Genomic DNA, 18,074 nt, shown 5'->3' with positions numbered 1-18,074 from the left:
ATGTAGACGGGAAAAGAACTGCTCTCACATTGTTCTTCATCATCACTGTCAAGAAAGCTCTTGCATCAGTGGAATTGAGTTTTGAATAATACATAAACCCTGTTTCAAAAGTGCCGTAGTGGCGTCCATATTGTAAACATAAACACAAATAATCGTTCGTAAATTCACTGGGAGTTAGAATGCTCGTCTTTTTCGAACTTCAGAGCGTTATTCTATTAGGACCAGGCGTAGCAACCACTGATCTATAAAGAATACATGGATAGACTATCTCATTGTTGCTGACCCATCAACAATGAAGCCAATGGAACTGTCCCGAGTGGTCCCATAATGGCGGCGAGGTGTTCCAATTCCATTGTTGCAGAACGGCAACATTCTTTTACTGTCTTTTACTGTCTATGCATTCCTATGGCAAGTGGTCCCATAATGGCCGCCGCCATGTAGGCTTCAGAATTTTGACGTAGATGCTCTATCCAGGTATTCTTTATAGATCAGTGGTAGCAACGACCAGTTGGTGCAACAGGCCCCAGTTAACAGACTGCCGCTCTGCCAGTAGTGATGTGATTTTTACATAATGGTAGGCAGCATCAACAGCTCGAACTCGAAGGAAAATGACTAGCTTTCTAATAGGCTATTTGTTTGTAATGGGCAGGAAGCTTGGATGCGTGTGCGCGTGGGATGACGCGTCTGGCCAGGACGCATCCAGGATATTTCACAACTTTTTTGTCAGATTTTAATTGGAGGTCCAGTAATCGGCACTTGTGAGGGTTTCTAAAGGATTTTTTTTTATTATTGAAAATGGGACACGGAGTAAGTAGGCTATTTCCTTCTCAACCTATGTTTTTTTTTAAATTCTATTTTATTGAAAACCTGCGTTTACCCATGTTGTGACTTGTTCATGTCGAGGCGTAGTTTTCCTTATTTCTGACGCTTAAAGGTCATTAAAGAATGAAAACAAGGAATGAGCTTGGCTAAACTTCAGACAAATCAGGGTCGTATTAGTTAGCGTATAGGTTGCCATAGACAGGTTACACCCCCTCCAAATACACGGACATAGAAAAATAATTAAAGAAAAAACGCGGGAGAGGTTCAAGAGGAGCCGATCTGACTCAAAGGGATCTCGGAAGTAGGCTATTTCCCATTTTGTAGCCTATTATTATCTCAATGATAGCGAAAATGAAACGTTCAGCCCTTCAAGTTAAATAATGAATTTGTTCGTCATTCATCTCTTTCACATGTCTTACATAGATGATGCATTCATAGTCTGGTAAAGTCATAAATTAACCTCTTAAGGCCTCTTATAAATGATGATATGTTAAATCCCCCATTTCCGGTGATAGCCCACTCTTTAAAAAGTGAAACATTGGATTAACTTCATATGTAAGTAATCATTCATAATAAAGATTTTACATTGACCTAATGTTAAGAAACCATTCAGTTAAAATGAATATTCTGCATTTCATGCAAACTTTTTTCTGAATTGGGTGTTGATCAATATTTTAAATGGGCTTAAATAAGATAAGTAAAATGCTTTTTAACTGACTTGATCTAAATGTACAGTTTTATTCAAGCTGAAATATGTATTATGTCATATCATATCATATACAGTATATATAAATTAATAATTTATATAAATTGATGTATTAAAATATGTAATATATAATATATCATTCCTTGAACAAATATATATTGAACAAATAACAAAGACATTTGGTCTGCTTCTCTCACAGCAATACTGATAGTTGAAGAACAATTATTATGATATTATTATTATTATTATTATTATCATTATTATTATTATTTAAAAAGATTAAAGCCATAGCATCCGTTGCAACATCCCCACATCCAGTGAAGAACAAACAACTATTGAACTGCTATTACGACAGATGTAGTGGAGACTGGGGAATTTCTCCCATCCTGTTTGTGTTCTGCAAAGCACTGAACTGATCAATGGAGGCTCTGTGAGTCATTGACTGTGCAGCAGAGTGCAGATGTGACATTCTTATAGGGGTCATCTTTCTTGTCATGTTCCATGAATACTTTCTGAAAAAAAAAAACCTCAAAAGAGAAATTCAGTTCTTTGGGAGATTTGAGGAACAGTGCATCCTCAGTCCAAATAGCATTGCTATAGCAGCTGCAATTGAGGGCATGTTACTGAGGACCTAGTCTGGCTATCACCATACTAAGCTCAATCTTTTAAGATTGAACATTAGTATGGGGAGGCTGCGCTTTGTTTCTACTGCACAAGAGGCGTGATCGGTGTGTCTTTTGGATAAGGTAGTTTTTGATTGGAGCCAAAGGTTCTGGCAGGGAACAGAGGAGATAGATGTGTTTCCAGCCTGAGCTGCCGGGCGAAATCCAAATTCGCCTGAAGTTCAGCAGGTAGGGTTCACCCAGCCTAGAGGACCTCTGTGCATGGCCTCAATGAGAACCCTGGTGTCTGTCTTGCTTATTAAGATGGTCATTGGCTGCTCCTTTCCATCACTTGGCATATACTGGCAAGACCATGCATAGTAATGAAGTAAATAAGAGTGCTGACCAGACTCAGTTGAGTGTGTGAGTGACACCCCTGCTTATTCTGCATTTCTTGAGCTGAGTGAGTGCATAACCCCTGTTGTGTGAGCATAAATGAGTTACACCACTGCTTGTTTTGCATTTCGTAAGCTGCACGTGTATGAGAAAGACCCTGCTATCTGTGTGTGCCTGTGTTTATATGACAACCGAGAGAGAGAGAGAGAGAGAGAGAGAGAGAGAGAAATAAACGGTTGAAAAACAGGATCAAGTTCTGTTGCCAGCTATGATTTCATAGACTAGATGATGAGAAGAAAGTTAGTCAAAACAGTAGAGGCAAAACTTTGAATTAAATTGCAGCCAAGGGTAGTGAACATATTTAGGACGGCCTGAAGTGTATGTAAGTGTAAATATCGGGTTTCAACTGAATATGACAACCCTGCTCGTTGCATGTGTATATGTGAGACCCCAGGTGTGTGCCTGCTTGTGTGTAAGAGACAGTTAATGTGAATCATACAATAAAAAGAAAGGAATTTGAACCTCCATTCACCAAATAAAGGCTGTGGAAGTGTTATGTAGGCAAACAACTTAAAGGCGCTCCTTTATGTGATGGATAACATCACTTCTGTTGATGTTCAAACCTAACAGAGAGCTAGCTGTCTACTCCCTCCCCCTCCCTCCGGTCCAATGGAAACTCCCCTAAACCTGCATCTCGTTGTTGATAGGCTGGAACAGTTTGTTATAATTGTATGGTCCAGTTGGACCCTGTCCACAGAGAGTGAGGGTTTTTTTTACAGTGTATTCAGGGCACAGGCAGCTAATGTGTGCTGTATGTGACAAAAATTTTTTTAGCTTGGAAACCACACAACATCGCTCAGAGAACCTTTAAATTCGGTCAGAAAGCAAGTAAGTTGTAATGCATTGGATAACATGAAGTGAGTCAGACAGAAGAGGGTCTAAATTTATATTTATTTTTAAAACCTACATTTTGAAGACAAATGTAGTCATACCACAGGCCAGTGTCCAGGGATGGATTAGTGAATGGGCCTATTATACAGTATAATGGGCCTGAGGGTTCAGGGCCCTGAAGCCTTTGCATCTGTGTGAGGGTTGCTTCTTCTCCACCCTACTTCTCTTTTCTCCACAAAACTCGACAGATGTCTTCATTTAAAAAGATTTAAAAAGAAGAAAAAAAATCCATTGAGTCTGTTGTATTCATAAAACAGTCTAACAGCCTTAGGGAAATAGCTCTTCCCTAATCTCTCAGTTTTGGCCATTGAACTACAGAAATGCTTGCCTGATGTCAACAACCTGAACATGTAGTCACTGGGATGGGAAGAGTCCTTTATCATTTTTAATGGCTCTATTTTTGCATCGTTTAATGCATACATCATGCAGGGAGGGGAGAGGGGTCCTAGAGATGCGCTCAGCTGAGTGTGCCTCTCTGCACGGCATTGCGGTCCTTAACTGCACGGAATTTCCCTTAACTTACGTCAACGAATCTCCAATGAGTGGCAACAGCTCTGGATGTTTGAGAAGGATATCACTTGTTTGCTAAATTAGACTCTGGCAAAGTCTATCTGTTAAGAACAGATCTGTATCTGTCTTTTAATTATTCCACCTTAAGTCTTTTATGTTTTCTTGTTAATTATTCTTTATTGTTAAATGATTTTACCTCGAGTTATGCTTTCTTTTTGTTTTATTATGATATTTTAATGTATTATTGATCTATTATTACTCTTTGCCCAACAATGGTATTATATGCTATTACTGTTTGGTTTTTGTTTATGAACAGCACAGTCAATGACCTCTGAAATGCGATATATAAATAAACTTGACTTGATTGTGATGCACTGGCCACTGGGTCAGTATACTCTCTATGGCCCCAGTGTAAAACATTTTTAGAATCACTGGGGGAGACCTGGATGTTCAGAGACTTCGCAAACCTCAGCCAAGAAAAAACATAACCACCTCCTGGATCCAGACGGTGATACAGATCACTCCCAAAATGTAATTTCTTCCTTGGGTCATTTCAGACCTTACCGTCTACAGCTGGGATAGGGCGCTCTAGCCCTGACAACTATGTTGCTATTATGTGTTAACGTTAACATACCGGACACCTTTTACTCATTCAGCTCATTTTTGATAATCACAGACTCTAGCCTCATTTGCGCCATATATGGAATATTATTGACAATAATATGTCACTTTCTAACTGTAGAAAGTGGAAAGACTCAGAGGGCCAGCATAGCAAACAATCCAACATCAAGCCTGTGATCATCAACCCCAAATGTTAACATGTAGCCTTGCCTATTTTAAATGGGTACACTGAGATGATGCTTTTTTTTTTTTTTTTTTTTTTTTTTAAGATATTTTTTCGAGCTTTTATGCCTTTAATCAGACAGGACAGCAACATACTGTACTCTACATTGTCTGTGGACATAGTTATTTAACAAAATAGCGTGCATGCGACAGCTGGAAAAGTGTTGTTAATGTCATTGCAAACGGAAGTTTGAGAGGAACGTGAAGAAACTTTGCCACACCTCCACTTCCTATAAACCCGATGGCTTAGTCAAGGCTCACCTGCCGGTGCTGTAGCGTTCTCGCTCGCAACCCACCACCTCCCCATTCACCTCCCATTCGCCATCTACAGTATAACAGTGTTGATTGGCTAAAACCAAAGGAGGGTTCTGTGACATTCACACGAGACTCTCAAAGCATATACTTTGCTTTGTGGTGGCACAAGTGAGCAGGTGTGTCGATTCATGTTGGATTTCCACATATGAACGAGGCCTGAATCTGATCTGAACATAACGGAATCCATCCACTTTTTTCCTGTTTATGTGATCCATGCTGCACATCGGATTTGTGCCACGAGAGCAAAGAAATCGGAAATGGGTCACATTTAACTGACGGCGTAAACCCAAGTTAGTATTTGTTTGCAAACAATACAACATTGGGTGAAATCTGTTCCAGAGCTAAGCACAATGAAACACCCATGGAGGTGAGCAATTTCTTTGAAGTTAAATGTTCTCTATTCTGGTGTGTAACAGGAAGGACGGGAAAAATATGAGCTTGCTACTACTTCAGAGCAGGGAAGCAAGAAGTCCAAGGCCAAGGAGAATGAAAAGGACATGGATGAGAAAGAGGTGTATCTGGTAAGGTTATCTTTACTTGTGGAAGAAAAAGTCTTGTCCTGATGATGTGTAACTTTGTGCATTTATAACCTAAATGGGCCCTTTCCTCTGATTCAGGATGATCACAAGCTGACACTTGATGAACTCAACTGCAAATATGGCACTGACTTGACCAGGGTGAGTTGCTGAGGATCCTGTTTGAGTTTTAATCATGTTAACAGGGGATTCACACAAAATGACAAATAGCGTCATGTTGTGTTGTGCTGTGTTATATTAGATATGCTATGAAAGCCTTGTTTGTTGTTTGCTGGCACTGGTGAACTTGGCAAAAGTTCCTGAATGGTTCCGTGTTGAATTTGCAGGGTTTGACGACCAGTCGTGCAAAAGAGATCCTTGCTCGTGACGGTCTTAATGCTCTGACCCCACCGCCCACCACCTCAGAATGTGTGAAGTTCTGCAAGCAGCTCACTGGCGGGTTCTCCACTCTGCTGTGGATTATAGCCGCCATCTACTTCCTCACCTTTGGCCTTCAGACCGTCTTAGGAAGTGAAGCAGAGGAAGCAATTACTAATGTAAGAAGAACATTCTTTCTGTGAAGAGGCTTCAGGTCCATTGGGAAACTGCATAGCTGGACGCTTCACCTAACCGAACCTTGTTCCTTTTCTGTTTCCCCGTGCAGTTGTATTTGGGTGTTATACTGTCTGCTGTTGTGATCATCACTGGATGCTTATCCTACTACCAGGAGGCTAAGAGCTCAAAGATCAAGAACTCCTTGAAGAACCTTGTTCCTCAGGTACTTCTAAGTCATAATATTTGTATTTTGTGAGGTTTTTTTTTTTTTTAAATAGTTAAGTAAGCTTTGTATACATGTTTTGACTGACCCTGTAGCAAGCCCTGGTTGTACGTGATGGTGAGAAGAAGAGCATCAAAGCTGAGGAGGTGGTGGTTGGAGATCTGGTGGAGGTGAAAGGTGGAGACAAAATCCCTGCTGACCTGCGTATCATCTCCGCTCATGGCTGCCAGGTGGATAGTCTGGAGTGTAGTCTGTCTGTGTGCATGCCATTTTCAGCATAGACAACATTACCTTTACCTATTTTACTCAATGTTATTGTATTCCATTGTCAGGTGGACAACTCTTCTCTTACAGGGGAATCTAAACACCAGACACGTACCCCTGACTTCTCCAATGATAACCCCCTGGAAACTAGGAACATCGCTTTCTTCTCCACTAACTGTGTCGAAGGTATATTGGTTTTAGCCACATACAAAACATAGCAAACCATAAATGTTTGAACCATTTTCTATCTTTTGACCCCAGAAACATTATAATATCTACTGTCATATTTGACTTTTGCCATTTTTTATCTCAGGTACTGCTAGGGGTATTGTCATCAACACTGGTGATCGCACAGTCATGGGTCGTATTGCCACCCTGGCTTCTGGCATTGAAATCGGCCGCACACCCATCTCCATCGAAATTGAGCACTTCATCCACATCATCACTGGCGTGGCTGTCTTCCTGGGTGTCTTGTCCTTCATCATCTCGCTCATCCTCGGATACAGTTGGTTGGAGGCGATCATCATCCTCATCGGGATCATCATTGCCAACGTGCCGGAAGGTCTCTTGGTTACAATCACTGTAAGTACACAGTAGACTAGAGTTCACTCAGGGTTCATTCTTTCATGTCACGAATTATATATTCCTGTCAGCATTCCATATTATCTCTCTATCAATCCATAGGATGACTCAAAGACCAAGATTCTTTTTAGGGTAAGTATTGTGCAGCTGTCTCTTTTTTACTGAACTTTGGCACCACAATTCCAATTTCAGGTGGCTCTGACCTTGACTGCCAAGCGCCTTGCCAAGAAGAATTGCCTGGTGAAGAACCTGGAAGTTGTGGAGACTCTGGGCTCTACCTCCATCATCTGCTCCGACAAGACCGGAACTCTGACCCAGAACCGCATGACGGTGGCCCACATGTGGTTTGACAACCAGATACATGAAGCCAACACCACTGAGAACCACTGGACTGGAGAGACTGGAATCTCTTTTGACCGCACCTCAGCTACCTGGACCAACTTGGCACGTGTGGCCGGCCTCTGCAATCGCGCTGTTTTCTTGGCCAATCAGGAGAATGTCCCCATTCTCAAGGTGACTAGCAGTGGATTGTGTGAAGAACGTGAACATTTCCTCTTCTGACATTTTGTTTTTGTAAAAGTCCAGTGGTTGTACATTGAGCCTCTCCCTCCCCTGAAAATGAAAGGGTAGAATAACTGTAGTCTGCTACCTTAAAGAAAGCCCTGGAGCCCTTGTAAAGTTGCCCTAGCTGTTTAGCACATAATTGAGCTGTTTGTCTTCAGTGTGATTTCCCCCCGCATTGGGCTTTTCATTCTCTCTATGTTCTACTCCGACTCCCTCTGACTACCTTAGGAAATCATCAAGCACCATTTTCCTCCCTATAGACCCAGCATGATCTGGCTGTAAACAAGCCCTACTTTCTCCTTTAACTAAATTGAATGAAATTTTGCCTTTGTGGTATCCGACACCCCTCCCCAGGCTCCTATATCATGCTTGTTTGTGAAGCATGATGGCATCAGCATGCTTTAACAACTCTCTCCACCCCTCACAAGTTGGTGACAACCGCTTAAAGGGATGCTAATCTGTGAAGTGTCCCTTTTAAGTGAATATCATGTAGATCTGTGGGGGCAGAAATTGGTGTCTATGAAAGAGGTTGCTCTTGGTTCCTCACAATAACTCTAGTGTGTGTGTGTGTGTGTGTGTGTGTATGTGTGTGTGTGTGTGTGTGTGTGTGTGTGTGTGTGTGTGTGTGTGTGTGTGTGTGTGTGTGTGTGTGTGTGTGTGTGTGTGTGTGTGTGTGTGTGTGTGTGAGAGAGAGAGAGTGTGTGTGTGTGTGTGTGTGTGTGTGTGTGTGTGTGTGTGTGTGTTGTGTGTGTGTGATTTTGGATATTTTAGCGAAATGTTGCTGGAGATGCCTCTGAGTCTGCCTTGCTGAAGTGCATTGAGCTGTGTTGTGGCTCTGTGAAGGAGATGAGGGAGAAGAACCAGAAGATCGCCGAGATCCCCTTCAACTCCACCAATAAATACCAGGTACTGAGCACACTTATCTAAAATCCTTTCCCAACTTTAGCAGTGCCAACATCACTGTCCATGTCAATGAGTGCATGAGTCCATTGCTAAGATCATTGTGGCTTTGTGTTTTCCTGGCAGCTCTCCATTCACAAGAACCCCAGTGGTGCGACCAAGCACCTGCTGGTGATGAAGGGAGCTCCAGAGAGGATCCTGGACCGCTGCTCATCCATCATGATCCAGGGCAACGAGCAGCCGCTGGATGAAGAGCTGAAGGAAGCCTTCCAGAATGCCTACCTGGAGCTGGGTGGCCTGGGCGAAAGAGTGCTTGGTATGGTTCTGCGAATCTTGAAATTAATCAAACTGCTTGGCTGTTGTAAAAGGCCTTCTTACCTGGCCAATTTATTAATTTGTATTTATTTATTAATACAGTAATTTCCTACATATAAACCGCATTGTGTATAAGCCGCAGGACTGTGTTTTATGCAAGTTAAAAGAAACAAAACCATATTAACATCATATTAACTGCCCCCCTGTATTAACCTCATAGCTGAAGAAATTTAGCAAAATCAGTGTATAAGCCGCGGCTAATAGTCGGGAAATTACGGTAGCCACACTTTACTCATAGTGGTTTGGTTTACACTGTTTCTTTCCACCTCATAGGCTTCTGCCATTTCAACCTGCCTGATGACCAGTTCCCTAAGGATTTTGCCATTGACACTGGGGAGGTGAATTTCCCCACCAAGAATCTGTGCTTCATTGGCCTCATATCCATGGTTGACCCTCCTCGTACTGCTGTCCCCGATGCTGTTGGCAAGTGCAAGACTGCTGGAATCAAAGTATGATATTGGTTGAAAACAGTCTACTGCACATGTTCATTAATGTCATGTGTAATGTATGAAGATTGAGAACAAGGCTGGATCACCTTTTGTTTTTGCCTATTGTTTTAATTCCAGGTCATCATGGTGACTGGTGATCATCCCATCACTGCTAAGGCCATCGCCAAAGGTGTAGGCATCATCTCTGAGAGTAACGAGACTGTGGAAGATATTGCAGCTCGCCTGAACATTCCCATTACAAATGTCAACCCAAGGTAGACTTTCAGTGTAGCCTTTTAAATCATCCATATGTTAACAGTGTTAATCTGAGTGTGTAACTAATCTGAGTTCAGGGCAACAGGTAGATTAACACTGTGTTATCTCTTTTCTTCTTCAGAGATGCCAAGGCTTGTGTTGTCCATGGCTCTGAACTGAAGGACATGACGCCTGAATCTCTGGATGACATCCTGAAGTACCACGCTGAGATTGTGTTTGCCAGAACTTCTCCACAGCAGAAACTCTTCATTGTTGAGGCCTGCCAGCGACAGGTAATGCAAAATGGTCCTCTCCAAATTGATAATTCTCACAGATGGCATATTGCCTTTCATTATGGTATTGTCCTTTCAAAAAGATGAATTGTGTTATTTTGCTCTACAGGGTGCCATTGTGGCTGTAACAGGAGATGGTGTCAACGACTCTCCTGCCCTGAAGAAGGCTGACATTGGTGTTGCTATGGGTATTGCCGGATCTGATGTCTCTAAGCAGGCTGCTGACATGATCCTTCTAGATGACAACTTTGCCTCCATTGTTACAGGAGTTGAGGAAGGTGAGGAATTCTTTCGAAAGACTAATATGGCCCAATCAACAAGTTTTTTTGCATATTCGAATGGTATACCACAACTTGGGTAAAATGATCCATCCTCTAAAAATGTTTGTGTTCCAGGTCGTCTGATCTTCGACAACTTGAAAAAGTGCATCGCCTATAGTCTGACCAGTAACATCCCTGAGATCATACCTTTCCTTATCACCCTCTTTGCCAACATCCCACTCCCTCTGAGCACAGTTGGCATCCTCTGCATTGATCTTGGAACAGACATGGTAAAGAACACCTTGGTTTTCTGTTTTTCTTTTCATTGTTTTCAAACCCTCTAGTTATCAGTCCTCTCAGACAGCAATGCATCACCAATATCTCTGTGAATTCCCAGGTTCCTGCCATCTCCCTGGCATACGAAACTGCTGAAAGCGGCATCATGAAGAGACAGCCCAGAAACCCAAAGACAGACAAGCTGGTAAACAAGAGGCTAATGGGTATGGCCTATGGACAGATCGGTGAGTACTCAGTTATACTTGCTGTGTTGACTCTACTTGCTGTGTTGAGGATGAAATGTGAAATGCTGTGTATTTCTGTATGGAGTACATCCTTGTCATGTCTCATGAAAGGAAAATGTTAGCTTAACTTATATTCTAATAGTTCAACCAAGGGCATTGGATTAGAGCACATATTTTCCTAAGATAAGGTTACATCTTTAAATATATATATTTTTTGTTTGTTTGTTTGTTTGTTTAGAAAGATCCAAGGTCAAATTTAGCATTGCACAATTTTAAATGACTCTTTCCTCTCATTTGGGCTACAGTATGTGCTAGTAATTGCCTCTTAACAAATTACCATCTGTCACAGTGAAGGGCGGTCATATATTTACCATACGGTGTCCCTTTAGGACTTCATCATCATCATCATCAACCGTTTTTTATTCAGGGAAAATTGACTGAGCATCAAGCTCTTTTACAGCAATGCCCTGAGTCACAAAACATATAACAACAATAATCAAAATAATAAAACAAGAATAAGAAAAATAATACATAAACAAATTATAAAGCAATAATAATAAAAACAGAGAGAAGAGAAGAGGGAAAAGTATGTATAAATAATAATAATAATAATAATAATAATAATAATAATAATAAAATAAAAGGTCTAAATATTAGTCAAAGCAAGAACATTTTACAACAGCCATATCATCAATCATACCTTTGAATTGGTCTAGTGACACAAACCTATCTAATTTGAATAATTCTTGGAATTTGTTCCATTTATTAGATGCAAAAAATGTAAAAGCTAATTTACCAAATTCTGATTTAATTTGAGGAGTTTGAAGAGATATAAAACCCTGTGAACGTGTATTGTGGCAGATTGATTTCATATTCAGAAGAGAAGTTAGGTAAGGAGGCAACTTTCCCAGTAATGCCTTATAAACAAAAAGGAGGCAGTGCCTTTCCCTCCTATCATAAAGGGAAGTCCATCCTACATTTTCATATAGTGTACAGTGATGAGTTCTAAACCCATCTCCAGTTATAAAACGTAGTGAACTGTGGTAAACTGCATCAAGTAATTTCAGAGTGGAAGGAGCTGCATGCATATACACAATGTCACCATAGTCTAGGACTGACAGTATGGTTGCTTGAATGATGGTCATTCTGCTTTCTAAAGAGAAACAGGACCTAATCCTGTAAAGTGCACCTAATTTAATTTTTACTTTTTTTGTAAGATCAAGCACATGAGTTTTAAATGAAAGTTTATTGTCTAGCCATATGCCAAGATATTTATATTGAGAAACTTGCTCAATTTTTGTCCCATTTAAAGAACTAATGTTATAGGCATCAAGGTCACACTTTCTAGATCTAGTAAAGATCATACATTTAGTTTTAGCTTCATTTAGAATCAGTTTAAGATCATTTAAAGACTTCTGCACACAATCAAATGCACATTGAAGATATGACACTGCTTGCTCTACAGATGGTGCATAGGCATAAAGGATTGTGTCATCAGCATAGAAATGCACTTTACAATTTTCCATTGAAACACAGATGTCATTTATATACAATGTAAACAACAGTGGCCCCAAAATTGATCCCTGCGGGACACCATTATTTAGTCTCAATGGTTCTGAGATAGAACCTGACATGTCTACCCACTGTGTTCTATTAGAGAGGTAGTTTTGAAACCATGTAAATGAAACTTCATCTAGACCCAAAGAGGACATTTTCTCAAGAAGTAACCTGTGATTAACAGTGTCAAAAGCCTTTGACAAATCAATAAACAAAGCTGCACAGTGTTTCTTACTGTCAACAACAGAAGCTATATCATTCATTACAGCAGTTGCTGCTGTAATTGTGCTGTGGCCAGCTCTGAAACCAGATTGATAAGGACTTAATACAGAATAAGATGACAAAAATGAACGAAGCTGGTCATTTACAAAGGATTCTAACATCTTTGCTAAACATGGGAGCTTGGAGATTGGCCTATAGTTATTCAAATCATTTGTGTCTCCTCCTTTGTGTAAAGGGGTCACTAGGGCTGATTTCCAGACTTCTGGAATAGAACCAGAGCTGAATGTTAAATTAAAGATGTGAGTCAAAGGTTCAGCAATGACAGGGGCTGCAATCTTTAAGAGATGTGGGTCTAACTGATCAGCACCCAGAGAACTCTTCATACACTTGAAATTACACAATCCATAGAGAACCTCAGATTGGCTTAATGGACTGAATGAGAAGGAAGGGTTATTAGGCCTACTTGAAAATAAAATCCTCTCTTCTTCAGGACTAGTGACACTGAGATTAACTTTAGTCTCTACAACACTATTTTGTTGATCAAACAGAGTACCACATTTGATAAAGTGGTTATTAAAAGCATTACAAATCTCCATTTTCTCATTTACCACTTTAGAATCCAGCATAATTTGTTGAGGAAGAGTGGTTGAAGAAACACCTTTAAGTGACTTAATCACTTTCCAGAATTTTGCTGGATTGCTACCACAGTCAGACAGATTGTTCAAATAATAGGTAGATTTAGCCCTTTTCACCAAGTAAGTGCATGAATTTCTAAGCTGTCTGAAGGTTTTATGATTTAGAATGATTGGCTGATATCATAATTATCATTTGGGGGAAGATTCATGTGCTGTAACTTCAGCGACTGACCTTCACTGTCTTTGCCATTTTTAAAAGGTATGATCCAAGCTCTGGCAGGATTCTTCACATATTTTGTAGTTTTGGCTGAACACGGTTTCCTGCCCTCCACACTACTCGGAATTCGAATGAATTGGGATGACAAGTTCATTAACGATCTGGAGGACAGTTATGGACAGCAGTGGGTAAGTGTCCCGTTTGTTGTGTGTACCACTACCAACGGTATCTACGGATGTAGTGGAGGCTAAACGCAAGTGAGCACAGTTTATCCACCTCTTATTAGAGTTTATCCATCTCTCAAAATAGTTTATTCACTAATTGCAATTTTTACCATTCAGAAATCACACTGTATTATCCACATTCACAATATGTGTGCACTCATCAACACCTTAGGAATCATTTAATACCACTGGTATTGATATAAACATTGGACTATAACCTCCACCACCCTCAAACACGTTCTGAATGCCTTTTTAAAAAATTTGATACCGCATGACACCGTCCACCTCACCGAGATCACCGAATGCATATATCTACCTATGATTAAGAGATTAAACAAAATTAGCTCAGATTAAAATAGTTTTGTGTACTTCTGTTCTGGTGTGAAATACTGTTTAGGCTACATGTGAAGTTTGTGCATTGCTGTTGATCACATTGATGTGTCTGTGATATTTTTTACTTTTTTATGTTCAGCTTGAGTTATGCATACACTTTACTACCTGTGGTTGGCTAATGTAATAGTCTATTTGAGTTCTCTGTTGTGTTACTGTAGGTCAGAAATTAAAACCCATGTGCAAAGTAAATTTGGCTCATAACAAAAAAAATATCTGCAAAGAGTACATTTTATCTAGAAAGCGGTCTGTCAATGTTCAGCCTCCTTTATCCTCCCCTGACTTGCGTCACTTGTGTGCCACAGACCTATGAACAGAGGAAGATGGTTGAGTTCACCTGCCAGACAGCCTTCTTCATCAGCATTGTGGTCGTGCAATGGACTAATCTGATCATCTGCAAGACTAGGAGAAACTCATTCTTCCAAGAGGGCATAGCGTAAGTAGGGCGTCACCAAACTGGCTCCATGAAGGGCCTCACAAAAATGATAACGGTGCTGCAGAAGGTAACAGTATTGAACTGACATCTTGTGTGTTCCTGCCTCTCCCAGAAATAAAGTCGTCATCTTTGGCCTGAATGTGGCGACAGTCCTGGCTGTCCTCTTGTCATATACCCCAGGCATGGACGCCATCCTCAAAATGTACCCAGTCAAGTAAGTCTGGCCAAAATCTGCTCTTCTGAACAGAACCAGCAACAATTTGTTTTTCTTAAGCCATTTCTGAATGGCAACTCTTTACAGTCTTCATCAAAGGTCATATTTGTTTTGTTGTTTTACAAATCTCTTCTTTTTCAGACTACAATGGTGGCTTTGTGCCTTCTCATATGCACTCCTTATCTTTATTTATGATGAAATCCGTAAGCTTATCCTGCGAAGCAGCCCAGGAGGTAAGAGGAAACTCCATCTATCTACTGTATGTGTTCTTGCCATTAGGGATGCTCTGATCGATCAGCCACCAATCATTATCGGCCGATAGTTTGAGCGAAGCACTTCCTGACGACCGATCAGAAGAGACGATAAGGTGGCGTGAAATTCCGGACACTTCACTTGCTAAAAATGATGCCGTGCGAGTCAAAAAGAATTCTAAGGCACACTGGTGTGAATGGCCTCTAACAATGTAATTGTTTGTGTACAAAAAACAATACTGAAAAACATTATTGGTGTGAACCAACTACATCTCCCATCAATGTTAGCAATTTCGCATTACTTCACCTGAAGTTTCTTGGTACCTACAGTAGTTATCAAACTCAAGGACTGTATAATATGCCTTTTTTCCAGTTGAGGGATTGGCTGAAATATGCTAAATATATTGTTATAGCTGTAACGAACAGGGACAAGAGTAGCAAAGGTAGCACCATACTCCCATTTTCTTCAAAGGTAGAACCCTACTGACAACTTCCATTCATACTTGATTACACCGAATAGCCTACAAGCTAAAGTACAAAACAAAAGTAAAAGTAAGTTGCTTATTGCCCCATCAATGCAGATAAATACAAATGTAATTATCCCTGTATTTTTGGTTAGTGGTGTAGACTTAACTGCTGATGTACGTACCATTTATGTGCCTTTCTTTCATACATGTATCAAGCATATCTTAATAAGCATGCAAAAACAACACCAGGGCATCTTATAGCCTCATACAGGTCCTAAAGCTGTTGCACCGTTACGTTACAATGAACGAGAGCTGTAGCTTTTCTCACTTCTACTTTCCAGTATGGGCAAAAAAAAAAACACCTCACAGTAGCCTGTTTCAAATGAAAAGCCCCCCACCCCTTACTACATAAGGCATAAGGCCTCTTTAGTTATGAACTAATAAACAAATATCAGGTCAACATTATCAAGATTATGATTTGTTAACAGATAAATTGCCATCAATAAAGAACCTGTTATAGGATAATTTACAATAAATATCCTTGATTAGGCTATGCTGAGTTTTGTACAGTACCATGGGCATATTTGGATTTGCCACAGATGGATTCGAAAATACTTACTATTCAGGCTAAATACAAATATGAAAATTTGCATGATGTTATTTAAACAAAATACAGAAAAATAAAACAGACACAAAATAAAGTAGGCACTGATATTCTTTAAACTTTGTTTCCATCCATAACTTTATCTTGCTAACAAACAGACAGACAGACAGACATACAAATAAACCCAGATGAAAACATAACCTCCTTGGTGGAGGTAATAAACAGTTATCTAGATTTCTAGAACTCTGGGCCAAAGCTGTGGCGCAACTATCTGGGGCACATGCATTGTACATCGGCGACCCGGGTTCGATTCCCGAAACGTGGTCCTTTCCGGATCCCACCCCTGCTCTCTCTCCCATTCACTTCATTCTCCACTGTCTCTATCTATTAGAGGCATAAAAAGCCCAATATATATATATTATATATGTGTATACACATATATAAAAAAGACATGCACCACATGGCCTAAGCATGCATTATGCATATAAAACAGAATGAATTACAATCAAACCCATTTGGTAAGACAAACAATACCAGGAGGACAAGACCGACAATCAGCAGGGCGAACAATGACCCCAGCATCAATCTGGAGAGGAAGCGATAAAGTTGATACAGACAGAACAGCAGCACTTCTTGTGGTGTGGAGGCACTTGGTGATGCCAGCTGACTCCGTATATCTGTGGACATCAACAAGTGTATATACAGACCAGAATCGCAGACAATGAAGATAGCATCGAACACTGCACATCACCAAAAATGCACCATCCCTGATTTGAAGCTTGGTGGTGGTATAGCTTCATGCTGTAGGGTTACTTCTTAACAGCAAGCCCTGGAATGCTTGTAAAAGTAAAAGTAAAAGAATTCAGCAAAATATATGGAAATCCTGAAGGACAATCTAATTTAGTCTGCAAAAGAACTACGACTTGGGAGACGATTAACTACGACTTGGGAGACGATTAACTACGACTTGGGAGACGATTAAAGAGTAAGACAGTGAGCCGAAGTCTATATCTATAAATCGGTGACTGAGGGCTGTTCACACCTGTCCCCCTCCAACTCGGCAGAGCTTGAGCAGTTTTTCAAAGAAAAATGTAGTAATATGGCAGTATCCAGATCAGCCTAATTGAGACCGACAAGACTTTAATTGCCGCCAAAGGTTCATCTACTCAATGCTAACTTGAAGGGGGTGAATATTCTTGCAATTACTTAGTTTGCATTACCGGTATATATTTTTAATGAATTAACATTACTTTAGAAATCTACTTTCACTTTGACATTAAAGATAAATTATGTTAATTATTGTAATAAATGGCAAATTCAATTGATTAAGATTCCATTTATAAAAGCAGTATGTGGCTTTTTATAGGCACTATACTTGACATAAGGCACTTTGGATAAAAGTGTCTGCTAAACGGATAAATGTAAATGTTAGAAAATCTTGGTCCCTCAAACACTTATGAGTACCTCATGAATAGCCATCTGATTGGTGATGGCCTATCAGAAAGTCTGTGTGTTTTAGCATCTATATACTGTAGATTCTGGTGTGTCTGAAACCATTCTTCCCCCTCATCTCATCTCGCAGGTTGGGTGGAAAGAGAGACCTACTACTAGAGTGTCCAGTGTCAGGGTAACCCCAGGATCCTCTAACCCCAGGATCCTAAATTCAAGACTTTTTAAGACCTTCTTCTCAATACCACTTTGAATGAAATTGAATACCAACTTCACACCGATCTACCTACTTTTGGTGGGGATGGGGGGTGGGGGGGGGGTGGATATTCAAATATCATACAAATTACATGTACAGGCTTCTCTTCACATAGAATACAATTTGTGTGTGTGCAATCTACCTACAGTAACAGTTTTTTTTTTTATTTGGACATGGTTCAGGCCTTGAAAGCAAAGACAATTTCTGAGCCTGAATTATCCAGCATAATGATAATAATAGCTTTATTTGTACTGTATAGAAACTTTCATAAT

General features: G+C 40.3%; 1 protein-coding gene across 3 annotated transcripts; it reads left to right on the top strand.

Annotated features, from left to right (window-relative positions):
* Positions 1 to 581: 581 nt before the first annotated feature.
* LOC134061744 (sodium/potassium-transporting ATPase subunit alpha-1-like) lies at positions 582 to 17,827 on the top strand. Of its 3 annotated transcripts, XM_062517502.1 has the most exons (23): positions 3,647 to 4,518; positions 5,387 to 5,435; positions 5,562 to 5,666; positions 5,763 to 5,822; positions 6,008 to 6,217; positions 6,325 to 6,438; positions 6,534 to 6,668; positions 6,771 to 6,888; positions 7,016 to 7,284; positions 7,477 to 7,797; positions 8,620 to 8,754; positions 8,875 to 9,064; positions 9,397 to 9,572; positions 9,690 to 9,826; positions 9,949 to 10,099; positions 10,209 to 10,377; positions 10,495 to 10,649; positions 10,757 to 10,880; positions 13,554 to 13,699; positions 14,431 to 14,561; positions 14,674 to 14,775; positions 14,917 to 15,008; positions 17,680 to 17,827. In XM_062517502.1, the coding sequence occupies exons 3-23, from the start codon at positions 5,643 to 5,645 to the stop codon at positions 17,706 to 17,708; spliced, it is 2,988 nt and encodes a 995-aa protein (XP_062373486.1). In that variant the 5' UTR covers positions 3,647 to 4,518; positions 5,387 to 5,435; positions 5,562 to 5,642; the 3' UTR covers positions 17,709 to 17,827. The 3 variants fall into 3 exon arrangements, with proteins under 3 accessions (XP_062373485.1, XP_062373486.1, XP_062373487.1); XM_062517501.1 differs by lacking the exons at positions 3,647 to 4,518; positions 5,387 to 5,435 and adding an exon at positions 582 to 807; XM_062517503.1 differs by lacking the exon at positions 3,647 to 4,518 and having other exon boundaries at positions 5,356 to 5,435.
* Positions 17,828 to 18,074: the final 247 nt, after the last annotated feature.

This window comes from Sardina pilchardus, chromosome 17 (genome assembly GCF_963854185.1).
Source record: "Sardina pilchardus chromosome 17, fSarPil1.1, whole genome shotgun sequence".
NCBI classification, from domain to species: domain Eukaryota; kingdom Metazoa; phylum Chordata; class Actinopteri; order Clupeiformes; family Clupeidae; genus Sardina; species Sardina pilchardus.
The sequence above is the reverse complement of the archived record's forward strand: the minus strand, read 5'-3'. Positions and strand labels throughout refer to the sequence as shown.

What these genes read in the sequence shown, in the direction of transcription:
- LOC134061744 (XM_062517501.1), top strand. An exon ending in TATGGCCTATGGACAGATCG is followed by an intron (nt 10,881 to 13,553) that starts GTGAGTACTCAG and finishes CATTTTTAAAAG; the next exon opens with GTATGATCCAAGCTCTGGCA. An exon ending in CTCAAAATGTACCCAGTCAA is followed by an intron (nt 14,776 to 14,916) that starts GTAAGTCTGGCC and finishes CTTCTTTTTCAG; the next exon opens with ACTACAATGGTGGCTTTGTG.